Genomic DNA, 15,373 nt, shown 5'->3' on the forward strand with positions numbered 1-15,373 from the left:
GTTTAAACAGTTATCTTGATAAATGTCAAAAATCATACCATGGGGTTAGTTGTAACAAAATGCGGGGGCTTGTTGTAACATGTTACAAGTAGTGTTTAACTAAATAAGACTGCTTATTACTTAATTTTTAGGTGTTGCTTACTAAAAAAGTGTATCTTCCTTTTAGTTATTTTAATTTTCAATTAAAAAAGTGTATCTTAATTTTAGTTATTTTAATTTTCAATTAAAAAAGTGTATCTTAATTTTAGTTATTTTTAATTTAAAAATGATATTTTCATTTTAGTTATTTTAATTTTCATACAAATCGGATTTTATAAAATTTATTTTGTATGAAAATTAAAAAAATTAAAATGATGATATCAAATTTCTGACTTCACCATACCATTTATATGCCCATGTTAACATGGGCTAGTGTCGGCTCATAAACCCATTTACCTAACACCCTGTATAATACTTACTTTTAAAAAATGTGAATTTTATTAAAAAACAAGCAAAGAATAAATGATTAAAGGTATTATTGTCGTTTTTTATGGCGTTACTACTTGCCCCGGTAGATGTTACAACTTGCCCCAAGCACGAGGTAAGTTGTAACACCGCACTTCTTCTAGAAAATAATTGATTGTAAAATAATGACCAATATTTATGGTTTTATTTTTACTTGATTTGGTACAGGAAGAGTTACAGCATCCATCCATCTTTATTTAGTAGACATTTAATCAATAGATCTCAAGATATATTAGTTTTAATGAAAACTGTTACAACAAGCCCCTCGCTCCCCTACCTACTAAGACTAAGCGCGTAAGAAACTCAAATCTTCAATTTCAACCGTAAACTGACGCTTTTGATTGGATGAATTTCAATACAGACCAATCACAAAGCAGAATCTATTCCTGAAATTGAAACGGGTTTTGGACCTTTTTATACGAACCTAAATGTTTAACGTAATGAAAAATTACTTTTCTAAACAATCGACCTTTTCTCGAATAATTTCAGCTCTTTAAGCACGTTTTTTTTTTAACCTTATTTATTTTGGGATTTTCCGAGAAACCAAAACGTCGCTGTAAATAATGATTAAATTATCATGCCATCATAATAATAGTACATACCTTTTTTGCATTGCTCTATGTTCTCGTCCGAATTATCGCCACAGTCGTCGTCTCCCTCGCACACCCATGACAGCGGTATACACTTCCCGTTCGCGCATTGAAATTGTTTGGACGAGCATATGTTATCTGAAAAAGAAAAAACATTCATTTAATTTAAATAATAAAGAAAATTTATTAATATTACACTTAATGTTAACTAACATTTCCGGCTTTTTACAACTCTCTTGAAACGCTTTTACAACCCTTCCATAACTACTGCCATGTAGTATCTAGTAAGCCCACATGCCCGTTTTAATTTTAAAAAGTAAATATTTGTTTTAGAATTTTGTTTCGTTATTTTACCAGAATGTCAGGGTTGATTAATGAAAGTTATGTTTACTTTTCTGAAATTCAGTGCTTTAAATAAATTAACTTGTAAATAGGCCAGAAACAAGCTGGTTCGCAAATTTTATTAGAATTATGAAACTGATATTTATCACAAACCATAAAACTGCGGGTATACAATTGAACCCTACAGAAACCCTTTAAGACCGTACATCCGAAAAATAAACACACAATAGGGAGAAATAACCCATCGAAACTTGGCACATAACTCAACCGGCTTCTGTAGGAAAGAAAGCTATTGAACAAGCATTACCATGATCCTAAATAGCCTTTATTCCCCCATTATGTAATGGACAAAAGTCAAAATGGCTACTATCTGGACTATTCTTGATTTATACGGTAACATTTTCAAAGACCAGTTATTTCGTGTGAATCCAAAGGAATACAGAAATATTGCGTTTCATGATTTATACTTGGTGGATATTATGTGGTAAGAATATTTTCTGTGATACTAGATAGGCTGATATCATAAAATTATCCTACAAAGGACCTTTAATCTGTGATACTATCATAACGCCTTTACGTTTCCGAGCTGAAAGCAAAGCACTAAAGGTTAGGTCACGAAAAATAAAGCAAAAAACTTTAGCACTCATACGCAACGTTTCGCAGTAAAACTACCGACAATGAATTATGTTCAAGTGTTTTACTACATATTTTAGTCTCAGACACAAGTTCTGTATAGCACCTTAATATTATGTCTACGTGTAGTTGTGTATGTCTACATATTAATTTATATTTTTTATGTTATTTATTTTAAGTAACTCTACCTAGAGTTACTTAAATGCATAATGCATATCCACGGTTCTAACGTATGCACCGCCCTACTTGAACAATGGTTGACTGGTGCCCAGGTGCCCATTTGCATTAAGTCTGCCATTTGTTCCAACTTCAATTGCAGAAAAGAGTAAATAAGAAAAAATAAATAAAGAGTAAATAAACAAGTAAACTTATTCCGCTTGTTTAAGTGAATGTTTATTTTAAAATGACTGATGTTCCTCAAAATCACAAGATCCCAATTAATAATTTTATTAACCTCTCAAACTGCAAGCTACTTGTAACATAAACGCTACTGAAGACAAGTGGTTGGCTGAAGGGACACTAATTTAATTTCATTAGGTACATTAGATGGAGGGTGCTCGTGAGCGACGCGTGGTGACTGCTCAATGGCTCGGCCCACTGACATCCAATCCGCTCGAGGGCCCTTGTCTGTCTCATTGAAACCAAATCGCCCGAGGGAACGCCGCTATATTTGTGTACTATGACAGACCTATGCGAAGGGTGATGGAACTAGAGTTGATTGAAGCCCTACGAAGCTCAGAACTCTAATTCAAAATCGTTTCAATCTGAAACTGGTTTATTGAATTTTAAGCCTGGGTGCAGACCACCGATTTTTTGTCGGCCGAAAGTTGGGTCAAGCTGTTAATCAGTATGGACATGTATGAAGCGGATTCTTCATACAAATTAACAATCGGGCCCCACTATTGGGCAAATAAAAATCGGTGGTCTGCGCCTAAGCTAATACATTTAATCGACTAATTACGTTTGAAACTATTCTAAGGCCAGCTTCACACGTTGGCCCAACGTTGTATCCAACCAAATTCATCTAATTTGTTTTCAGTTACCTAGAAAAAGACTTGCTTAAGAAACGTGGATCAAAAGATTGAAAGACAAACATAATTTAAGCCTGAGACTACTAATAAGTTTTATATGGGCCAATAAGTAAGAGACTTTAATTTATTCCTAAGTTCGTACTTGAGTGCCATTTCGCAATACAAACCTTAAGTTTGATAGTCGTATCATCTTCAATTTTTCTTAAATAGCACTTACCTACTGATTACTATACCTACAGGAAAGGCCAAGTGCCTTAACCGTTGTAGCTATGGGAAAAATCTTAGGAGACTTTCCTTAACGTTTTCCTGTTTTGATCCTGCTCGATATTCAACCCTACGTACTGAAAATATTTCACTAAATTAAATTCTTCAAACGTTCATTATGTATTGTGAAAACAAAATAATCGCATAGATATGGACCATCCTCGTCAGCACGTAAGAATCTAAAGTTTAATTCAACTTCGTATCGAATAATTAGAGTCTTTTGATTCTCTGAATGATGTGCAAGTCCTTTACTAACTCGCATAACATCCTAATTGGCTTTAGCTCAGTGAACAGAGTAGCCATTTGGTAAAGTAAAAGGTCGTAGATTCCAATACTACCTTAGGTAGATATTTTTTTCTTCAAGTGAAAAAACACGTTATATCTAAGAATAGTTTTTGTTTTCTTAAATACGAGTAGATAGCCTCCAGTATTAAAATCGTTTGAGATTTCAATAACCAACGGGTTTCAAACATTTATTATTATAATTAATACGTGCACGAAATTAAACGCCGCCATCTCACTTCCGGCATTTCAGCGTACATTTATAATCGTAATTGGGAAAGTTAAAGTTTAAGCGGGTGACACAAAATTAAACTTTACATTTAACATGATGTTAACTGACAAGTTTCGGAGGCTTCACGGTAATTTACAGCTGGCATAAACGGAGATATCGCTGCAGGCTACGCGGGCGTCACCGTTCCGATGTTGACAAACACATTTGACAACTTGGTTACATTATGTGTTACATTTAACTTTCAAATTATATTTATCAACCTTCTATTCGCTTGTTCGTTCGTTCGTTTCAGCCAAATGACGTCCACTGCTGGACAAAGACCTCCACCAAGATTTTCCACAATACACGGTCCTGCTCTTCCCGCGACCTTTACCAGATTGTCGGTCCACCTAGTAGGAGGCCTGCCCACGCTACGTCTTCCAGCCCGTGGTCGCCACTCGAGAACTTTTCTGCTCCAACGGCCATCGTCTCTACGAGCTATGTGCCCCGCCCACTGCCACTTCTCCTTTGCCAACCTTCTATAGCATAGTACAACTCACATAATCACTGAACTAGTCTACTTAAACAAACAAGGCTTGGTCTACCAATGCGCTTCAAGAGCTATGACACGTACTGGGACTTTTAATTTAAAAATTATTTTTTACGAATTCCCAGTTGCCCTCACTGGGGCGATGCCGGTGGGGGCGACTGGGAATAACCGTTTGATCTAGCTTAGTTTTTAGTCTAGCCGTAGCAGCAACCAAATGGTTCCTTCATAAAATATGACGCACTTCACCCAGCGCTCCATAAAAAATCACCTATGTCAGCACATCAGACTATACATTTTTCTTGCAAAATGGAACCTATTTCAACTGCATAAGGTGGCGCTGTTTAGTTTGATGTGCTCTGTACAATATCAATTTGGTCTATTTTTGCGGCGAGTCTCCCCTCGTTAACGTCGTTGTTCCGTGTCACTCACCTCTCCCATTGTCTTTCCGTAGCTATATCATTTTACATCCGTCCGACTACGATTTTTCTGGAATAATTTCGACTGGTTACTTTAGTTCCATGTTTAGGGATGAGTTGGGTGGGATTGGTAATAATTTTGCGTTAAAAATGCTATCATAATTTACACAGAAAGAAATATGAATTCATGTAGGTATGATGGTGCTACTAGTAGTTTTTCCAGCATCGACTCATATCGCTTGATTTCAGACATAGTAACTTATTTACTAACGTATTTTTAATACAAAATAATAATATTCCAACTAAGCATAACCTTTATTCTTGTTTATTGGGACCAATACCACAATAGTCCAGAGGTCGACGGCGATGGATCTAGCGGCCCTAGAATCGCAATACGGCATCAACCCGTTATTCTATCGTCGCGTCGCCTGATTAAAATGCTTCAAAATACTCCCTCTGAGCATACCATCTGATCGTCTATAGACATCTTCGGCACGGCTCAAGCATAATTCTTCAATAAATCTGCGCACTAATTCCAATCACGCTCTTTAACATAAATCGATCGGAGTGCTTACAGAGGTAATATCGATAAGCAGATGATACCGCGGTTGATTCAAATCCTAAACTGGATAACTGTTCTTCGGCCACTGAGCTGGGTTGCCGTGTTTGAATACAAATGGAGCGTTTATCCCTGAAAGCCAATCTGTATGCAAATTACAGGTCCGTTTAACTATTCTCGTTAGTTGCTCATTTTCGGGACGTCTGCATTTTCGGTATTTAAAATCTTGACCCTTCGATTTCGTTAATTTGGCTACTTAGCAAACTAGAGACGCTTTTATCTCCATATTCTTAACAACAAGGCGAGAAAAGTATATTTTAAACGAGTCTTTGATAGCGTTTAAAGAATTAAAGATTCTCAGAATTAATTTTGTTAAAAAGAAATACCTACTCGCAACGATACAACAGAAGCGTTTAACTAGAACTGCCATTGTTTGTTCATAAGCAAATTGCCGAATTATAAGAAGCGATTCTGCGAGCTCATTCATGGTTTTCCTGTTTTAATCATAATTCTATAATGACCGGTTGGTAGCGGCTTGCATCCAGCGGATTTCTGCTACCTTTATGAGGTCGTCGAGGAGGAGGAGGCCTATGTTCATCAGTGGACGTCCTATGGCTGAAATGATGATGGATTATGATTCACGAAATGATCTAACCTACTTGTAATAAGACTTTTCATACAAACAAACTGAATTCCTCACAGTTCTGAGCCCGTAAACCCTGAGCTCGTTTTATTGTAACTTGCCCAAAGTTGCTGTAAATCCTTAGTTTTACAGTGAATGTAAGTTTTATGAAATTTTCCGCCCGCCCGGCATCTCCATTCGACGAGTTCTCGCATTAACCGCTCGGAAAAAGCAGTTGGTTAAAGTTATGTAACCGAGTTGAATTCCTAGAATACTGCATATTGGGATAATAGACATGTTGACACCACCAATCAATTGACGTACTTTTTAAAACTGTCAAAACGAAACTCTCCCATAGATTTTGTATGGCACTACAAGCAAGTGACGTCACTATTTTGTCAACTCAAATAAACTACTTTTTTCAATTACAATGCGACCAAAAATCGTAATTTACAGGTAATTTAAAATTAATTAAGTTTTTAAGACTAGAACGAAGTGTCTTTTTAGAAAAGTTGTGATTTCGAATTATTGGGGAATGGTGTCAAATTGTCCATTTTGAGAGGCTTTAAAATCCATTGTAAATAAAAATAAATCCATTATTTGACAGGTTTTATTAAGTTTAAGAGTAACCAAATATTACGAATACTTTTTTTCCGATTAAACAATTGAAATAGACCACACATAATTTAAGGTAAGTAAATATTATAAAAATACCCCATTAAGGCCTAAATATCACAAATAAACTAGCCTGGAAACTGTAAAATGAAAACTGAAGAGGAAAATCTCTGTTACGTAAATAAATACTGCTTTTTTACTATTTTATCGCCTATCCATAAAACTGTGTCAAGTATCGAACGCTAAGCACCGTCTTAAATTCCTTTTCGCTTAATCTCTGTCATATTCATACCCCAGACTAATGACTCGGCGTTTTTAAGCCGCAAACTTTGGGAATCATAAATACGGGCCTTGATACTCGAGGACATTACGTGATAAAGGAAATTTAATTAGCATTATGTTGCGGAAAATTCTGTTGGGAGTTTACATGCTTCTGCGTATCGCCCGTCGATCAGCGTTAAGCTAGCAAAAACCACGTATAGTTCAGACGTTAAGTTTTGATAAAGTGCTTGTGAACTAAAGAAAGATGCTCTGATTCTGATTCATCATCATAATCATCATTTCAGCCATAGGACGTTCACTGCTAAGTCTCCCCCAATGATTTCCACAATGGCCGTTTGGTGGCGGCCTGCATCCAACGCTATCCAACGCCTTCCTGCTACCTTTATGAGGTCGTCGGTCCACCTTGTATCACCATGATCAGATGTGATTCGGAAAATTGCAAATTTTGACATACTGTCCATTCCTATTAATTCGCGAACTTATTTGCTATTTTTATAATGGTTCAAAAACTAGGTAGGTAAATATCATTTACTTAGTTTGTTGTACTCTTCCATGACGCGTGTGCGCAGATTTAATATTTGTATTATTTTCAAACGAAACAACTGTGTTAACAAAATGCATATCGTAGACAAATACATTTCACCTGCTAAAATTTCATTTCGTATTAAACCCCACAAGAACAACTACGGTGAAACTCAAGTAGATCTTCGCCAAACTAGTGAAACGCGGCCGGCAAGACACTAACATAATAAGACCAAGTATTCGACAAAGTAAAATATGAATTTTACATCTGTTCCCGTTGTACGACAAAACCTTTGCATATCAAGTTTGCCGCTATGCAGACAGTGTAGAACGACTAACTTTTATGATTTAAACAAAACAATCTATTTTGCACTTGGTTGATAGGTAAGTAGGTTTTATAGAAGGAAAACAGGAAAATAACAGACATGTACTTAGAGCCTATATTGGCTATCACTTCTCTTACATTGTAAGAGATAGGCTCTAAGTACATAATAAATCATTATGTCATCATGATTTATTTCAGCTCAATTATTCAAGTTCATGTCAAAGCGCTAATAGGATGAAAATAATAGGTATGTAAAGGTTCTAGAGTAACTGAATGATTGACGACTTTTACTAATGCAATTACGCTAATGAAATAATTAAAATTTTGATTTGTTTGGAATAAGAGAGATGAAGATTTTTGGATAGGTATACTTAAAACTAATTAGTATTACTTATCTGAAGATACGTGGGAAAACGATACTTGAAACAAAAAGAGGTACTTGATTATAGTCACGTTTATAACCCACTTGCTTTGATAAAGAGTCATACGTAAATAAAGAACTCAAACTTGTTTATCTTGAAAGATAACGTCATTGTCATCTCATGAGCTCTAGAGAAAGTAATCCAAAGGTTATTTTAATTTGTTAGTAAAATATTTTGGAAGAAAATGAAGGTAGTATCGGAGTCGTTTCAAACCTTATTTTACCGATATGAAATGATTTGTCATTTTTTTACAGCACAATCAATTCAAAAGTAAATAAAGTCTTTGACTTTTACAAAATCAGTACTAATATTGATTATAAGTTTCTCATTTGTTCATTTTACCATTCCTCTGTTATATTATAATGTAAGATGAAGTCGAACAGAACTTCATTAGCCGCAGTTTCCAAACAAAAGCACTTTAACCGACAATCGTCGCTAAGTTTTCCGCAGGTCCTCGCGGTGAACGAATTGGACGCTTAAATCCACCGCACACAAACTCAAAGGCAAGCGAGGGCAGCTTTGAAAGGGTGAATTTAGCAGCGAACTATGATTGGAAGTGGTAACTCCAATATCCGATACATTCACAATTAATATGCGTTCCAAACCAATTGTTCCTCCACAAGAACACAGGCGTAAGCTACGAGTAGTACAAACCCAAATTCGAGCTTAGCTGATTGACAAAGGGCACAGAATTGCGTGGGGGATTCCAAATCGGTTCTGCTCTCGTAACCCTCGTTTATTGAACGAATGTCTATCTGTATCATCGGCATAGCGCAGGGCAGCGGCAGTAAGGCTTAATGACAGCGGTCCAATACAGGATCGAGGTCATCGTTAAGTGTCGCTGTGGACTTGGCAGCGGACGTTAATTGAGCGGTTATCATACTGAACGAAGTCCAGAGTCTGCCGATTGAAATAAACATGGAGACCCGACCGCTCATTACGATGCATCTCATGTCCTGACTACAAAACTGTGAGCTTTCGTGACGCGTTTTTACATGACATGTTCGATATGAAAAAGAAACAAATGAAAAAAGGACTCTCTAATTGAATTCAGCTCCGGTTTGATAGTATTTTGTTCTGACAGTTGATTCGATCTTAATGTTACAAGTAATTCATGAATCTTTTCGATAGCTATAGCGACGGTTGTGATTATAAAGATATTGATAATAAGTTGTACTTAATCGTGTCTAAATTAGCGATGTTGTACCTATTAAGGATAGATAAAAGTAATAATATTCGTTAAAATTTTAATAATTAAAACATGGCAGACATATTCAATGATCTTTTTTTTTAGATAGACTGAAGGAAAATTTTGTAATGCCTTGATTGGGGACACTGGGAGGTCCTACAGAGATGTATCAAAAATGTAATCACCCTATAGGGTGGCTATATCCAGTTTTCATCCAGTAATTAATATTCAAAACCCCGGCATATTAAGTCGGCGAATTGAACCAAGTTGAGACAGTGAAAGTTTAGTAAGTACGCACATCGGAGTGTTCGCCCAACTAGTAGAAGTTGCAATTAATGGGGAACTAGAGCCAGGTATAATATTACAGTACAAAGTTAGCCGAATATCTGCAATGCTCAGGCGAGATTCTATCCAGAATCTACAACGTAATAATTAAATCTTCCTCGACGTGTCAGTGTGTCTATTTCAATTATGTCGACCTGTAGGCCTAAGATGCGCGCCGCGATAAGCGGTCATCACGCCATTTTATTGATTTTGCCCATACATTTTGACGTCGATAAAAGTTAACACGGCGCGCATCTTAGGCCTACTGGTCTGATATTGGAGCAAACTCCTGGGTTTGACCACTAAATTAAGATGTCTTGGGTTAGATTTTTAGATGTGTTACAGTTCGAATTAAAGCTTCTCTTAAGAAAGTTATTTATATTTTTTATTCAATAACATAATGCATAAATGCTTTTTTTTAACAGGCTTTTAAAAGTGCTTTTACACGTTACAGTATTACTTTAACCCTACCACTGCTTCGCGACAAAAAATGAGCCAGAGCTGAAAAGAAGCAGCGCATGAAACTCAATTAACTGTGTCAGCCTCTTTTTCAAGGGTTTACAATTCATAGTATTTTATAATTTTATTGATGTGAGTTAGGCAGTTATATCAAACCTTTTTAAAACCTATTTTTATCATTAAGTAACAGGTAATGTTGTACAGGTCTGTCTAATGACGGCCTAGTGAAATTATTATTGCAGAGGTCGCATACGACCAAATTCCTTGGCCGCTCGCTTGGCTGGCGAGAAACTTCTTTTTCTTTTATGTGTTTTTATCGACTGTCGCTTTTTTCTTTTTCTCTTGACTTTTCTACTCTGTACTAAAGCAATGTAATTTGATTTTATTTTACAATATAATTTTATTTTAAATCAAAAAGCCTTTCAATCAAATAATCTCTCGTATAGTGTCGGTGACGTATTTCGTTCAAATGTAATCATGTAATCATATGAAATACTAGTTGACTTGGAAATAACTTTGATATTACTATTCTGTTTTAATTTCATTGTATTCGTAGCGTTCTAATTAGCATAATTGGGCCAATACCTTCAACAACTAATTGGACATGTAGATTCATGTAGGTATTTATAGATAAGTACCTTAATAAATAATCTTCTTCTTCTATCGTGTAGGTTTTAACTTTCTATTGAGTACACATAAAATAATTTAATAAAGTAACTTAGTAGGCCTATTACTTCAGTGGGGTCCTCATATTGAAACTTTGTCAAAAAGGCTCAGTTCGGCTGCTTTTGCAGTGAGAAAGATAAGGCAATTAACTGACATTGAAACGGCAAGGCTAGTATATTTTAGCTATTTTCACAGTACCTATAATGTCATGACGGCATATTGTTGTGGGGCTCAGCCGCGGACATTGAAACTGTGTTTGTTCTGCAGAAGAGAGCAGTGCGGGCCATTTATAAACTTGGACCCCGATTTTCCTTGAAAGATTTTTTTAAGGAAACTAACATACTGATAGTAGCTTCACAGTTCGCAAAAATATAGAGCAATTCACGAAAAAGAGCGATTTGCATAACTTTAATACAAGAAACTTTGATTTTTTTTTCTTTTTATTTTTACAAAGAAAAGTCATACAAATTGAGAATATCTTCCTATTCAGCCTTGAAGTATTAGAACAACATCATTATGTCTTTGCATGTGTGTGTAAATGGGTGTTATTTTTAAAAGTCGGGACGGAATTATCCCGATAAAATGTACAATTTGATAAATATTATCCCATCCGTTACATAAATTGATAACGCTATATTTTTATCCACAGTTCCACACATAGGTATGATAACTACGAGGATTTCAATCATATTGTAATTTATACGGTTTTTTTTGCATGCTAAACTGATAAAGCTCACAAACTCGACTCGACTATACTAGAACCTATGATTTTGTCTAATAATATTAGCACTATGGTCGCCAAATTATCCAGGTTGTCTAATGTAGGTATATCCAGTAGTAACTATGGGAAAACTCCTTGAAAGAAGAAACATGACATGACATTTTTTTTTTTAAATGACTGCATAAATAGCCGTGAGCGGTTTTCTCAGCTTCACCGGGCAATAGGTGAGCGCAGATGGCTCTCAACCTCAAGCATGACATGAGAGATGATTAAGGGCTATATTTCACCAGGGACACCATGGCGGCGCAACCAGTCGCCGCTACCAACAAAGTGTATGCAGCTTTGCGCAACCAAACGGACACCAGGTGAGTAACTCTCTATAGAGCTGTATACATTTTGTTGGTAGCCGGCGACTGGTTGCGCCGCCATGGTGTCCCGGTGAAATATAAGGTGAAATATCATTCTTGGGGAAATGTATTACCATATTTAACAAAATACCACACAACCTTGTCGAATTGCCAATAAACAAATTTAAGATACATATAAAAAATACCCTTATGTCCAAAGGGTACTACAAGGTTCGAGACTATATTGATGACAAGGATGCGTGGTCAGTTCAGTCTGCACATATTTGATGTACTTAAATTTGACTATTCTTACCGTTAGATAATTCCTGGCAATAAGTGGTGACTGAGTTTGTTGCGGCGTTTCTTCTCAGCACTTGCCATATGTTTGTCTCGAAGCGCTGGTAGGGCCCAAAAGATAAGGAGACATGTAAAGTGCCCCATAAGGGCTACCTTTTCTTTTTTTTTTTATTATTTTCTATTGACGTTCATAAGTGCCACTTGTGGTCTAAACTGAATAAATATTTTTTGATTTTGATTTTGATTTGATTTTTAAGCCCTAAAAGAGATACGGGTTGCCAGAGGTAAATAAGTTAACAAAACTCAAAGGTAAGTTGCCCTTCAGATTTAGCAAACATTTCAAATGTTCATCGGTTATTCTTTCTTATCAAAGCACTCATAGCCTAAGTAGGCCACTCTATCCTTTAGCCTAAACTACCTAAATAGGTATTTATTGAACAAACGTGCTTCATCTTAGATCTCATTATCACTTACAATCTTAGTTGACGTTGAAGTCCAACGTTGACTTATCCCGAAATAACAAGGTAAATAGGGGAATATTTCTGAAAAATATTTTATTTTTTCTTCTCCAATATAAAACTGAGAAAATTCTACCCTTAGTTAAAGTTAGGACAAAAGTCAGACAACGTCTAATCTGTCCTTTCACTACATATTTGCAGCTGGTACGGTTTCATTTAAACTTGAGATTTTCTTCAAATTATCTCAGTTTTCTCTTTCATTTGTTTTTCTCGGTAACAGGGGTGGTGCTGATTGTTAGTCTGTGCCCAATGGGTACGTTGCTTCTTGTGAAACAAATTAGCTTTAACGTTAGCACAGAATAGAACTGGCAATTCTCAAAGTTGTGAAAACATTTTCATCAGAAATATCAAGAGATTCAAGAACGAATTCAGCCTATTTTTGTAGGAAATCGTGGAAAAGTATTACCGCTGGTTTTAAAAATAAGGACTGAATGGGAAATATCGTCAATTACTTGTTACTTCTGTTCACACACGGAGCCCCGTGCGAAGCTGAAAATAGGGCAAAAGACTGGCTTCCATGCCCATTTCAATTCAAGAGCGGGAAATCACAATTTATCACAGACACGTTTGTCATAATTTGACATTTCTCTGTGGTTCGGTGAAATTCAGGCGCAGAATGTGGAATAATGACTTCGGGCAATTAGGCATTTACTCGTATATTCGATCCGATTCCGAGAAATGTCGGTCCAACTATAGTAGCAGTAATATTATTAGTATGAACGATTACGTACTGCGAACCCTTACAATCTACAGGGTGGAAACGATAAATCTCAGTCGATTATTTCTAAACTATACTAGTTACTAATCCAGTGCTTCGTGTGCTCTATCAAATGGTGCCGCGGTGCAAGCTGGAAACGTTGAATTTTATGATGGATCCAGTTTATTCTGTAACCTTTGGTACCGTTTGAAAGAGCTCGTGAACCACTTTCTGGATCAGTAATCAGTTTTTTGATATCCTGTATAGTTTAAAAATAATCGAGTGAGGTCGCTTAGTTATCGTTTCCATCCTGTATAGATGCATACGAAAATTGCGAGCAGAACCCTATTTCACGCCCTGCTTTGAACTCCGCGCCAATCCTCACGGGTACATGAATGCGCACTTACTCTTCATAACGATGTATTGCATATTCGGTTGACGGATCCCTTTTATTTGCCGCTCGTTTTTCAAAAGCCCTCCCAACCATCGGGACAAACGAGGGCACGTCGACCTCTATAAAACTTCTATGAATCAATCGACAAATTCACAAAGAACGTCTGTGTCTCCAATAAAATCAGGCTGAATATGACAAGTGCGATTCGTTTTTCATTTTTCACATAATGACGCCTCCTTGGAGCACAAAGCCGTTTTATGGCCGTCACAATGGGATTGTGCTCTTTCATCAGGGAACGTTTATGGGGTACGCGTCAGCTGTGGCCGAAATTGAGACAGTCATAACTAAGTACTTTTCTGGCCCGCCCACCTAGCCCCTTTGTAGTGGTGTCACGGAGCTCTGATTAAATTACCTAGTTGCTGCACAATAAACAACGCCACAATTTTGTCAGCGCACTGGCGTTATTTGCAGAGCGCTTGATTATAATAACAATACCGCATTTTTGCCGTAAAATGTTCGGTGGAAAAGTCGCGTTCTTTTCGGACTTTTGCTGCGAAAGTTGTAATTAATTAGAGAATGTTTGTTTATGAAGTCGCGATGACATTCAAGATTGTAGTGTAATATAAGTTTAATCGAACGTATAGCTTTTCCATACATTGATATTACCGATAGAAATTTTATTTTCGCTAAATAGGTATTTGATTTCTTTATCTACTCCAAATAAATACCTACCCGACACAGTTATTGATTAACACAATCAATTTGTGATTCCACCTTACTAATAAACTAATAACAATACCAAAAAGAATCAGTTTTTTTTTAATTAACCAATAATAAAGTCTAACAACACATAATGAATTTGTTCAAGCTCAACGTGTCTTGTATTTTATTTGCTTTGACTTCCAGCGAAACAGCAGAATGTTATACTATCTGGCCATTCAGATTTTTATGACACGGCTCAAGGGACGGTTTGTTTATGGGATACCTTTTTGTCGGAGATTTGTTCGAATGAGCGGAAGGCCAATGTGTTGTCACGAAACGGTCAGGTCAAATTGTAAAATACGGAATGGGCAAAAAATAACCTGATAACTACTGAAAAACTTTAATGGACTCAGTACAAAATGATAAATAAAATATTATTTTAACACTCGGAACAAACAAGTAAAATGAAAGTTGAATGTACACGTACTTAGACTGTGAAAAATAATGTAGGTAATCTTATACATTTCAGTCAATTTGTAACATTGTGCATTTTTATTTTTGAAACAATCCGCGTCATTCAAATTGTTGAAGAATATTTACCAGTAAAAATAACCAATAATACATTTTGGCTTTACGCCACATCTATTGAACTTTGTACTGATACAGGGAAAGATATAGTTTCGGATAGTTTGGTGTGTTTACGAGTCTATTTTTGTCTTGGCACGAGATAGCGCTAAGACTAAGGCATAATGAAGGTGTTAATAACTTTGCAAACAAGTCTGCAGAGCATAAACTGCATACGTTTATAAAAGGAAAAAGCGCTGCACTTTTTTCTGTTTGACCAGACAGATACATAAAGTATGAGTAACTGGCAACAACTACATGGAAC

The 15,373-nt window shown here is 36.2% G+C and overlaps 1 protein-coding gene across 6 annotated transcripts in view; it reads right to left on the bottom strand.

The window, feature by feature from the left end:
* LOC135088130 (very low-density lipoprotein receptor) overlaps positions 1 to 15,373 on the bottom strand; it is a 278,825-nt gene that overhangs the window by 259,208 nt on the left and 4,244 nt on the right. For all 6 annotated transcript variants that reach the window (XM_063983043.1, XM_063983037.1, XM_063983023.1 and 3 more), the window contains exon 2: positions 1,107 to 1,232. In XM_063983043.1, the coding sequence (XP_063839113.1) occupies positions 1,107 to 1,232 (126 nt within the window). The remainder of the gene's footprint in view (positions 1 to 1,106; positions 1,233 to 15,373) is intronic.

Source organism: Ostrinia nubilalis, chromosome 1, assembly GCF_963855985.1.
Source record: "Ostrinia nubilalis chromosome 1, ilOstNubi1.1, whole genome shotgun sequence".
In the NCBI taxonomy this organism is placed as follows: Eukaryota; Metazoa; Arthropoda; class Insecta; order Lepidoptera; family Crambidae; genus Ostrinia; species Ostrinia nubilalis.